Source organism: Paramisgurnus dabryanus, chromosome 10 (genome assembly GCF_030506205.2).
Source record: "Paramisgurnus dabryanus chromosome 10, PD_genome_1.1, whole genome shotgun sequence".
Taxonomy (NCBI): domain Eukaryota; kingdom Metazoa; phylum Chordata; class Actinopteri; order Cypriniformes; family Cobitidae; genus Paramisgurnus; species Paramisgurnus dabryanus.
Window position 1 is genome coordinate 30683258 of NC_133346.1, and position 12813 is coordinate 30696070.

At 39.1% G+C, this 12813-nt stretch overlaps 1 protein-coding gene across 5 annotated transcripts in view; it reads left to right on the forward strand.

Moving 5' to 3' along the window:
- psd3l (pleckstrin and Sec7 domain containing 3, like) overlaps positions 1–12813 on the forward strand; it is a 114028-nt gene that overhangs the window by 82473 nt on the left and 18742 nt on the right. The window contains exon 1 of one of the 5 annotated variants that reach the window (XM_065240497.2): positions 11940–12369. The exons of the other annotated variants lie outside the window; for them this stretch is intronic. Within the exon in view, the coding sequence (XP_065096569.1) occupies positions 12199–12369 (171 nt within the window). The 5' untranslated portion in view covers positions 11940–12198. Of the gene's footprint in view, positions 1–11939; positions 12370–12813 lie in introns of those variants that run through there. 5 annotated transcript variants of the gene reach the window in all.

The window sequence follows — 12813 nt, forward strand, 5'->3', positions numbered from 1 at the left end:
ATATTTAATTGACATCTTACAAATGTCTTGTGAAATGTCCTTTTGTTCATTTTCACAATACAAATTAAGATTTTTTTATATAAAATTGCTAAATATAAAAAGTGCTGTGTTTGTCTGTGTGCCTTTAAATGCAAATTAGCAGCTGCGCCTCGCTCCCTTTCCAAAAGTATTGTGTTTATAATTTATATACAGTAGACAGTAAGTGCTTTCGGGTTAAATTAATGACAGCTCTTCAGTGAATCCACTGCGTCCTCAATGTCTCAATGTCTGCCGGAAGTCTATGGAGACTCACTCTTATGTTTATTATTATGTCTTCAAACAAAACATTTGTAATGGTAATGTTGCTCAGATCTTGGCTGAGGCCGAAATCTTAAAATGTTGCCTTCGGAGGCATCATTCCAAGGCAGGAAGGCATTAAGGCACGTCGGAATCCAACTTTTGCTTTACTTCCTGACTTCTGTGATACCGTCATCGTCTTGTCCCACAACTCTATGCGTGTGTGTGTGCGGAGAATGTGATTGGTTGAGCCTGGTCGAGTTTGGCAGCCAAGAAAGCGGGTGGAACACCAAGTTAGTGTAAATAAAGTTATAGTTTCACTTTTTACACCTTACATTTCAAACAGAATTCCATTACGTTGCCTATAATAGCTATCCGAATTCATTGCCTTATGATGTAGTGAGGCAACAAGTCAGCTGCCTTTGGTTTCGCATGCAGCCATTATAACCATGAGCGAGGATATAAACATGGTGAACCGTGTAGAGTCATGGATGTGATCTATGCTAATAGGGCGCAAGTCGTCACCAGCATGGGCGCGTAGTTTGCCTACAGTGACATCACTGTATTTCTCAAAACTGAAATTGCTCAAATTCAGGCCCTGCTTCTGATTTATAAGGATTATGATAAAGTAGTGGGTGGATTTTTACCCTTTATAGGGTGATTATTTATACACACTGCAGACAACTGCATTCATACACCATGCAAAACGTTGCATAATAGATCTTTAAGTCATAACTAACTGTGTTTATGAGAATACTTGGCCTGTTTCCAGATAAATTTCCGGTCAAGCGGAATCAATTGTGTGATGTGTGTATGTGCACAGAAAACAGCACTGGTAATAATAGTTAATTTATTATCATACCTAGACATTTTATATTATACACAAAACTATTGGGGACAATATTGCAGGATGCCTCTTATCATTTTTCCAAAATAGGGATGCCATCCCCTCTCAAATCCTGAGTATAGGAATAAGTATATCAGATAAGTCGTGTGGTCCTGTTAACATTCATCATGCAGTAGTCTGCTTTGATATATTAAATATCTCATTTCTCTGTGTGCTCTGGTTATATACTGTAACTTGATGCTTGTGCATCTTGTATCGTTGACCTTTTCATGTTTTGTTTTATTTATGTTGCTGTGTTTTACAGTTATTGTCTGTTTGTACTTGTGACATACACGCCACAGAAGTAATATAAAGAGTTGATAGTTGTTCATCATGTTGTTGGTGTTTATCGAGCGTGTGGTTTTCTACACCAGTGATACTGACAACAAATAGCATTGTTATAATGCTTAATAGTTTACTCTTCAGTGTACTCTGTCAGCTGTAAAAAATGCTTTGCCTACTTTTATATTATCAATTAGACTAGTTAGATGTTGTCTCACTCTTTAGGAGTTTTTTTATATCTATTTGTTATCATAGTAAGATTAGTAGTATTAGTGAAGTAGTGTAGTGAAACTTAGACAGGTGTGGTGTTAGTTTTCTGATCAGTCTTTGTTCATCTTTCAAACATCACAGTAGTGAAGTTAGAAGTAATGCTGAATAACAGTAGACTGCTGTAGCTTTTGTCCAGGTGTGTTGCTGACATTGATAAATGTGATGTGAGCTGTTGGATCTGTGGATTTGTTGAAGGTTTGGCCTTTATAACCGAGACATGAGAGACACCAAAGACCATCATGCAATTAGACACCAGTAGCACCTCTATTCCCAACACATCTATTTATACACACATAATACTAAAGATGAATGCCAAGTTCTTTACTAAGACACAATGACCTGTGATGAATATTCAGCCCATGTCACAGTGCTGTAATGAATTGAAAGTTTATAATAGACAATGGACAGAATGAGTTTAGTGTTGCGCGACTATGCCTCATATGGCGCTTTTCCATTGCATAGTACCCCACGGTTTTGGTTTAGTTTGGGTCGGGTCAGCTTACCTTTGGGAGCTAATATAATAAATGTATGGGAATGTAAAAGACTCTCACTTGTATGATGTCACAGCAGTAGGAAGCGCAAATATAACGACACGCCTATAATCCCTCCCACTGCGAATTGTTACAAAACTTGATGGAAAAGCTAACCACGCCAATGTGAGGTGAGCTGACCCGACCCAAACTAAACTAAACCGTGGGGTACTATGCAATTGAAAAGCGCCAATGGTGATATCGTCCTATCGTCAGCCTGTGAGATCGCCGATACACGTAGTATCGGTGCGGGGCAATAGTTTACTTATTGATTTATTTGTATATTTTTTTTGTTATTTATGAGAAGTCACTGGATTGGTGGTCAAAAAACAGAAGCTGCATGGCAGCTGGCAACACAGTCACGACCACAAACTTCTTAAACCTGATGCCATTAATCCGAGTGCGTCATTGATGCCAAGGCACTCTGAAATTTCTTACGTGTCAAGGAGCAGGAACAACTCACTCACTGATTTTAAACCCCCTGCGTACATAACAACCTCTCTAGTGCACGGAAATGCCAAAGCCACCCGTATTACAAGTTTAGGTGGGAGAAAAACTTTGAACTGTGCGCATTACAAGCTCAGGTGTGAGGCAGAGTCCAAGATTCACAGAAAAGAGAAGCCCACAAGCTCTCCTATGTGAGAAATAGCACGCTATGCATGTTAATGTCAAGTGTGGGTTATCAGGGAATGTTGATATGATACTATGATGATAATAATAATAGCATAAAATTAATTTAAAATTGTAATAGGCAAACATGCCAACTATTGTCATAAAGGCTAGCACAACCCTGGTTGATTTAGTGTTTGTCTTTAGGGGACTCATTGAGGACGACTGAATGTCATCTGCTCTGTGTAGAAAAAATTACAGTGGTTATCTTTAAACAACTGTTATTGTGCATGTGCAGAATTTTTTCTCAGTCTTATGGTTTTATGCTTTCATAAATGTTTTAAAGCTGAGTGCATTGTGGTGTGATGTATAAATTTACTCTTGGTTTTAAAAGCCTCAAAATGTGTTTCTTGATAATAAAAAGTTTCTTCATGCTAGAGTTGAGCACTCCAAGCTGCTTGACTTGCTCAAAAAATGACATTACCATTATTTTGTGGTATTAGTTTGAACAGCATTATATTTGACATCTTGATTACTTATGGTGCTTTTCCATTGCATAGTACCCCAAGGTTTGGTTTGGTGTAGTTTGGGTCGGTCAGCTTACTTTTGGGAGCTTTTCCACTGGGTGCAGTACTTAGGTCCCGATACTTTTTTAGTACCACCTCGGTTGGGGTTCCAAGCGATCCGAGCTGATACCAAACGTGACACGAAAACACCGTATATCACTGATTGGTCTTAGAGAATCGTCACTACCAGCGTCATCGCTATAATCTAAAAGATTAGCTTTACCTTTGTCTTGAGCAAACATGTTGTCATCTGTGCTCTGCTTTAAGTTCTCAAACTCCCTTTTAGGGATGATAAACATTCACAGGTTGAGAACTAGAAACACATACCAGTTTTTTTCCAGACTTGCAGTTTGTAGCAGGCATTCGCAACGCACGTGCGCATTAAATGTGTATATTGAACTTAAATGAGGCTCTGCGGAGCGTGTTGACCGATGAGCCCACGGTGTTTGTACAGAAACTGTCATGTGATACAGAGGTAGTGATAAACACGATGTGCAAACATCTTTGTGGTGGTCAATTTTGATTTTACTGGCAGACTGAGAAATAAATGAATGTATGGGAATATACAACGACGCTCTCACTTGTATGATGTCACAGAAGTAGGCAGCGCAAATATAACGACATGCCTATAATCCCTCCCACTGCGAAGTGATATTAAACTCGATAGAAAAGCTAACCAAGCCAAAGTGAGTTGAGCTGACCCAAACCGTGGGGTACTATGCAATGGAAAAGCACCATAATGCATAGATGTCAAGGCTAAAAAAATAAAAATTTAACAGCAAAAATCCTTTGTTATAAAAGAGAACCAGGTCTCTTTTACTTTAAAGTGGATCTGTTTTGCTCAATTTGCTAATGATAGTGTTTCAGTCTCTTGAAATTCTTGAAATCAAAGCAAGGCACTTATAAAAAAATCTTTTGATTTCTGTATTCTGAAAAACCACACTTGTTTGAGTATTATACAGTAGAAGAGACAGGAAGCATTATAGAGTGATGTAATGTAATGCATGTACACGCTGTACTGTATATGTCAGTCTAGGTGAGCTTTGGTTTATTTTAAGTGTAGAAGCAGCGATAAATTGCAGCACTGAGACGAGCCATTTCATCCTACACATGCATTTCTGCATGGAAACAACACGTTTGATATTTAAAGCATTATACATGCACAGTCTCCTCTAGGGATGTCACGGTACCAAAAATCTAGTAGTCGGTACCAATACCACAAAAAGTACACGGTACTCGGTACCCAAGTCGGTACCACAGTGTGTAAAAAAAGAACAATTATGCTTAAATATTATTTTTTTTATTAAAACATTTCAACATTATAGAAAACTTTTAAGAGCTTCTTTTTAGGTTGTCTGTGTTAATGTTTGTTGACTTTTCTCCTGACTCTATTGGTGTACATCCTCCTCTGGCTGATACTGTTAAAGAGAGAGAGAATAAGAAATACATTTTATTTATTTAACATACTGTCTGACAATGACTAATAAATCAGCTAAAGCTACAGGTGCTAAGGTGCACTTATAAACACACGCACGTGCACATACACATATTCTGAATGCAAGCATTAGTTTAATATCAGTCACATTGTTGCAGGATGAAAATAGTTATTAAAAACCCTTAACATTTTAATACTTCATCCAGTGACATTAGGCTACATTTTGCTGACAGGATGACTAAATGGCGATGCATGGTCGCCCATTTATAGATACTTTATAAAGTTGCAAATGCAGCGTCATTAACAAATTACTGACTTACACAAAACATTAACATCTAGCATAAAGTTAGCTGGTTACACGGCATTAATGCCAGCTGCCTCAAACAAACATAAAATAGGGTCTGTTTTTCAGTATAAAATTAAAGTTTTACAGTTTGTATATAATGTTAATGTGAATTAAAACTTACCTCAAATTCTTTAAAGAGATCGGGGTGTCTGTCTTTCAAGAGCTTTACCACATTCTATAGCCCTTTTCACACAGATATTCCGTAAGATACACGGGACAGGCATCCTGGAATTTTACGGGACCGCTTGATATTTTATTAATTCACACTGCCAAGTTTACACGGCATCTGATGGTCCCGGAAAGACACGTGACATGTTGAAAGTCCCGCCCTCTCTTCTACGCAGCGTCTGAAGTTTGCATATTATTTATTATTTCTCTCTCCAGAAACAACTCGCATGCATTTTTGTTTATGATAAGACTACAAAGGAGCGCATGAACGCACAGTTCTATTCTGGTGAATGATCTCAGCTTCAGAGTGGATATTTGACAAGCTCCCTGATTTCTGCTTTGATACAGTTTTCAGACATTTCTCATCGTGATTGTTTATATGCATTTAAAACCCGCATTTTGAGGAGCTGAACAATATATCTCGTTGGGATGACATGCGGGTATTTTCGTTTATTATAGCTCAAATGAGCACGTGACGCGATATTCTTTTATGCTGCTGAATGATCTCCGTTTCAACGCAGTAAGTAACGAGTTAACTTACCTGATATCTGCTTCAGTCCAGTTTGCTGACATTTCTCGTAGTGAATGTTGTAAATCCCTGATTTTAAAGAGTTGAACCAACTTCATGTTGCCATGACACACGCGTCCTCACTACGGCACGTGCGTCATGTTTATCAGGGTTCCCGCGGGGTCTTAAAAAGTCTTAAAAAGTCTAAAATTCAGAAAGTTAAATTTAAGGCCATAAAAAGTCTTCAAAACGGCCAGATTTTCATCCTAGGTCTTAAATTTAATTAACCCAAGTCTTAAATTTCTTACCTCCGTTTATTCCCGAAAAGTGTTGTCCGCAAAAAATAAAATAGTAATTTAAAACACTGAAGAACTAATCAGTGACGGAGAAAGAAAGTGTTTGATCGGCGGGGCTCTAAAAAGAAAAGTTCTGCAATTCGCACGTCACTGAATCGCATTTCAATCCAGTTTTTAATCATAATTTTTTTAAGAGGATACAAATGTAGGCTATTATAATCCATGCAATTCATGCCATAAGCTATATTTCAGGTATTGTGATCTGACTGTATACTGTTAGGTGTGGCGAAACAACAAATCTTAAATGCAGTTTTGTATAAGCAAAAATCTTTTCTGTGTTAATTTAACCAACTAGCCTGTTGCTGAAACAGAGGACCCAGAAGCGAAAAATTCAACACTGTTTTATTGAAAATCTTTAAAAACTTAAACAGTCAGGCCGTCGAGTCCCGAGCCACCAACAACGAGTCAACTTTAGTGTTACACAGTTTTCACTTAGGAAGCATTTTTTTACCTCACTGCTCCATGCGCGTTTACTCCCTTGACTTTAATCTGCTAATCTTGATGACATATGCAGCCTACAAATGCGACCTCTGGAGGCTACAGCCTTCGGATTTAGAAACGGCCTTGTTGGCAACACACAACAAACCACAAACAGCCTTTTAATGGTAAATTTCATTTTCATTTAATTATTGTGTAATTAGAGAGGCAAATAAATGTGATGGTGGTATAGTGCATATTTATGCATATAACATATGGGTGGAGAAAGTGTAAAACATGTTAACAAGACACATATCAGCAGCTGACCATACTGATCTTCCCATATTAGTGGATTTTATATGTAAAAAAAAATTGTATAATAAAAATAAAAATAAAAAATCTAATGTTTTGAGAATTTCTGAGATCATTGTGTCCCGTTGGTCTTAAATTTCACTCATAATGGTCTTAAAAAGGTCTTAAAAAGTCTTAAATTTGACTTTGTGAAACCTGCAGCAACCCTGTTTATGCGTCTCATATATCATTTCCTGATAACTGCTTCAATCTAGTTTGCAACATTTCTCGTGGTGAATGTTTATATACATGTTAGTTTGCAACATTTCTCGTGGTGAATGTTTATATGCACGTTATCTCTCGTTGTAAGGAGCTGAACCATAACTTGTGTTGTGATGATGACGCGCGCGTCCTCACTTCGACACGCCCTTTATGGCATTCTTGTTCACACAGAGGGTTACCCGCGTATCTTACTAGGTCCTCTTTCCGGCAACGATCCCAGAAGATTAACGGAACGAGTTTTTGTTCACACAGACGCTTGTCTGGCAATTTTACGGGTATTTTCTGGGACCAGAGGTCTGTGTGAATGAGGTTTATGTTTGATAGCGACAAACTACTTTAGAGAGATTCCCGTGTGCTTGTCTGAGGCGTTCTTCCTCTTCTTTATCTCTTGTGGAGCGTCAAATACACACGCGCGTATATGCTGCCCCCATCAGTCCCGGAAGAGTATTGCAGCCTTGGTACCTCCGGTACCAGAGAAAGCAGGCACCGTCATGTTTAAAAAATGTTGGTATCGACTTGGTACCGAAGTATCGGTTTTCGTGACATCCCTAGTCTCCTCTTCATTTTATCAAGCGCTGTCACCCGGTCAGGTGTAATAAATACTAAACACATGAAAACGGAAAGTATGTTACTTCAAATGAATTTCGTCCTTTTCACTAATTCTTTTTTAAACCATAATGTCAAGGAGACCCGCAAGGTTTTGAGCCCATAAACATGGAGAGTTGGGCAGCTTTAATGAGGGCATTAAATCAGGTTGGTTTAATGGTGACCAGGCAGATAAGCAGGCACTATAAAAAATTTATTCAGTTGAATGCAGTAAAACGCTTTGATGAAATCTGATAATTGCATGTGGAGAAGGAGTCACGATCACTGTGCCGTAACCAGACGCATTACATGGAGACATTTATCTTTTCATAGTGAGAGTAAAAATACTGAAATACTGCACAGAAATACTGGTCTCAATGGGGATCAACAAAATTTTTTGCTTTCGAAGCATCAACACTCACCAAAAATGTCGGACTTTCAGCTCACTGTCTCTGTGAATGCACCTGAGATGTGTGCACATTAATGCTGACACAATCCAGAATGAACACTCACAAAGGGTTCAAGTCAAACTTAGCTTTGCTGAGTATAACAAAATTAAGTTATTGCCTTCTTGACCTAATCCATATCAACATCAGAGCCTCTGATACTATGGATTGAGCCATCATAAATATTCATACATGCCCTGATCAGCCACAACATGTGCTGGGTTAATTTCTGAATGTGTCCTGTGATATCTAAGGTACTGAGATATTAGCAGCAGATCCTTTTAGTCCCTCAAGTTATCTTTGGATCCATCCAGCACGTCTTATAAATGCTGAATGCATCTATACGAATCTCAAGGTTTTCCCAGCAGAACCATAACACTCACTGCTGGTCTGCCTTTTCCCGTAGTGCATCCTGCTCCCTTCTCTTCCACATGTAAATAACATACACACCTGTACATCCACCTGATCTTAAAGAAAGGGTGATTCATGAGGCCATGCAATCTTCATTCACTGCTCCATGCAAAAATTGACTGTTTAATATACTGTAGGCTGTCCCATTCCCTGACCATGATGCCATCGTAATGATCAGTGTTATTCACCTGTCACTCAGTTGTTGTAAGTTTGTAGCTGTTCAGTATTCATACATACAGTTTGTTGTATCTATCCTTTCATGATAGTCTTCTCAAAGCAAATTAGTATAAAGGTGACATAACTGCTGTGGGCTGAGAAGCAGTGCATGCTGGGAGCTCCGCCTCTCCTGTAATGAACAGATGGACATGATGATGCACGAGTCCACAGTAAGACATATTGTCTGGCATGTGACATTGTGTCTAAAACAACCTGAATACAAACCTGCTGGGAGCCACGTTAATAAAACCACAAGGCAAGTTTTCGAAAGTGATTTTTGTGGACATCAGGTTATTCTGAAAAAGTTAGGGTTAGATGTAAGTGCAGATTGTTACGAAGTGACACTGTTTTAAAAAGAGGCTGTTATTGAGAGTTTGGTTATTGAAAAATATTCATCTATATGTTAATGTGTATAACTGAGCTGTGTGATTAATCGTTAAAATCGTTAATCGTGATCTCGATTCGACCCCCCCACCCCCAAAGATCTTAATCCAGCATTTCTATGATTCAGGTAATATTTTCAAGGAGGAAAGACGCAGTCTCTGCAGTTCTAGTGACAACACATCCACTAACAGTGGAGACGATGACGTCTTGACGTCACATTGCTTATTGCACAAGCCAGATGTGCCCGTGCTCCTGTTTTCTCCACTGTTATAGCGGATACTTTCGCCGAGAAGTTAGATAGAAAGAAACAGAAACTAAAGATAATGAGTGAGGTATGAGTGAGGTAGAGCAATGTGCAGCTTTTTCTGACAAGAAGTTATATATATATATATCAAATCCCTGTCGCGCCACTCACATAGTTTAACATTAAATAACATCATATTTGTCCCAAATCATTAGCGATTAACATTGGCTGCTAACGTATATTCTGCATTTTAAAGTAAGATGCTATCTGACTAAGCTTGCACTATTTAATGTGCACTTACGGTGTACAATACCACCCAGTTGTCCTAGACATGACGGGGCGCTGTGCTTCTTGTCCTGTTTGCGACCCCATTTAGCCACAATTGAGTTGAGTGTTTCTACATAAACTAATAGTCAGAACATCAGTTAATTGTTATCTTTATTTCAAACAAGACGACCGACCACTCATTTTGGTTCAACCCCCGCATCACTGTTGGGCGTGAAGATCCCAAGTGTGCATTTTGAATTTTTCACCTGATGGGACACCCTTAGCAAGTGTAAAAATTAAAATCCATTGAGTGGCACCAGTTTGCACCAAAACGTATTCGTTTTTATTTAGGGTATGTAAAATCTATATTTTTCAGTTTTTCTTTAAATAAAATGAACACACAATCACTCTGAAATTAATATTTGGTGAACTTAAAGATTATTTACACTTATCTGAAACTTTCAGAAGCAGAATTCTTTGCACCTGTAAAAACTAATGTTAACCTAATGTTCAGGGGTTGTAAATCTTTTAAATAAAAAAGTTCTTGAGAATCGTGATCTTTATTTTAAGCAAAAGAATCATGATTCTTATTTTATACAGAAAACATAAAAGGTTTATTTCTCCACCAGTTATGACTGATCAATTCTGCAGCCCATAAACATAAAATGAAAAAGAACCTCAGAACATCAGGATTTATTTCTAACTAAAAAACATTTGTACACAACTTTGAATGTTCATATGGGGTTTTACGTCTAACAGTACTTGCACTACAAACTATTACCTAAATAGCTTGTTATTAAGTCAATCACACATTAATAAGTCAATGTTCATGTCTTGAAAAACAAAACAGAGAAAGTATTCTCATATCAAATTAGGTCACATTTCTCTTTAAATTTTTAAAATCAAAATTTTCTGAGGTTCTTTGTTCTGTGGAAATTTGTATTTTCTGTATTTTGATGGCTGAATGACCAGCATCTTACTACAAAATAAAGCACTCGCTCTGGACATCTATCCATCACAGCCTCGGTTTGGAATCAACATGGCGGCGGCGGCCATATCCTTAACTCGTCTCTTAATGGTCGCACACTGGACGTGCAGCGCTGCATCGAGCCATGAATCTTAAAACAGAACACATTATTTTCTATGAATGTATGCACACTGTCGACAGCTGTCCGCTGTGACTCTGGACACTGCTCAAATCCCTGTCGCACCACTCACATAGTTTAACATTAAATAACATCATATTTGTCCCAAATCATTAGCGATTAACATTAGCTGCTAACGTATAGATAGCTTTTTGAAGTAAGATGCTATCTGACTAAGCTTGCACTATTTAATGTGCACTTTGGGTGTACGATACCACCCAGTTGTCTTAGACATGATGGGGCGCTGTGCTTCTCGTCCGGTTTGCGACCCCATTTAGCCACAATTGAGTTGAGTGTTTCTACATAAACTAATAGTTTTAGACTCTTGAGATTAGCAGCCAATCAGATTGAAGCTTCTCATCACAGATTCGGTATTAAAAAAATTATGATTCTGTCTGTTGTAATTCTCATGGTGTGTTGTGTTTCATCCAGTCATCACACACTCCCTAAGCATGCATATGTGCGTTGAATTGGATTTTGAATTATTAAATCCAGCTGAAATCATACAGAGGTGATGGATTTCTCACCACAGATCTTTGAATTACTACCTAGAGCCAGACGTGTTTGAGATTAGCACAATCTCTCATTATTTCAGTAGTGTTATTATTATCAGTGATGTGCCTCGGGTCTCTGAGAGTTCTCCATGAATTTCTCCAATCAACTCTATTGCACAGCTGCAGGCTTTGAGGACATTGCCGTGATGTTTTTTTGGTAAAGTTTGCTTTTCTTCTTGACTATCTACAGTACGACACAGTGTCATGTCTGTCTTAAGGCTTGTAGCATTGCTTGCTGGTTATCTCCTAGTTAACATTTTCTGAAGTGTCTGTCCTGAGGTATCAGCTGGAGCGTGTGTGTATCATCACTGGCCCGTGTTGTTCCTCTCAGATATGAGTGAGTTTACTGGGCAGACCAACACCAGCTGTGTGAAATAGAAATGAATCCAGTTTAATATTGACTCACTTCTGAATGGGAGGAGCTCCAATTCTCTCTCTTTTTCTCTCTTTATTACGCCCCCTCTCTCTCTGACTCCACCAGTCATTGACGTGTTGCTTCCAGGGAAACTATCGCTCTGTATCCACACAGTCCAGCGAGCGATGCGGTTGAGGGTGGCTCTGTCCGTCTCTTGAAGTCAGAGAGATTTCTGTGTGGTTTTGCTTTTCTGCTGGCTCAACGCCTCCTCTCCTCACGTCCCTGTTGCCGAGCAGACTCATCAGCGGGTCGGACTCCGTCTCTCCTCTGTGTGAGCGTGTGCACGTGAAAGGGCTTTAATCGAAGGAGATGATCGGTGTAAACAGCGTTCAGGGGACTGGTAAGGTCCGCATGCGGGCCGGCGGTTCGGTCAAGTACGGCAGGGAGGAGTCATTGAGGCGTCAGCCCCAGCACCGATCCAAGTCCCTCAAAGTGTCTAATTCGGCCGAATTCAACACTGGATCGTCTAAAAAAGACAAGGTAAACGAGCCTGAGGTTTGCTGTGGGGTTTTTGGCATTGTGGAGCTGTACTAACTCGAGTCGTTGTTTTGGACAAAACACCATTACTGTGTGATAACATTCTTGCATGCACACTAAACAGCCTCTCAGGGACTAAATAAAACTTACTATTAAGAGCAGCTCTGGTGTTGTGTGCACTTCTCTATAATGCGATTGTGCCTGCGGCAATGGGCGCAATACTTGCTTGCACTTAACAAAATGCTGCATTTGCTTCTGGCCAAGATACTCCGTCTGTGTCTTTACTCATGATTTGTGTTCATGTCAGAAGCAGACAGGCGGCACTTTGCCTCTTAAACTGACGGGTGCTTTGATGTTGCCTTTTGTGTTGTTTGCCGCTTCTGACGACGGATGCGATATGTCATGTTGTAAACAGATGTTATTCTGTCGGGATTAGCGTGTCACCTT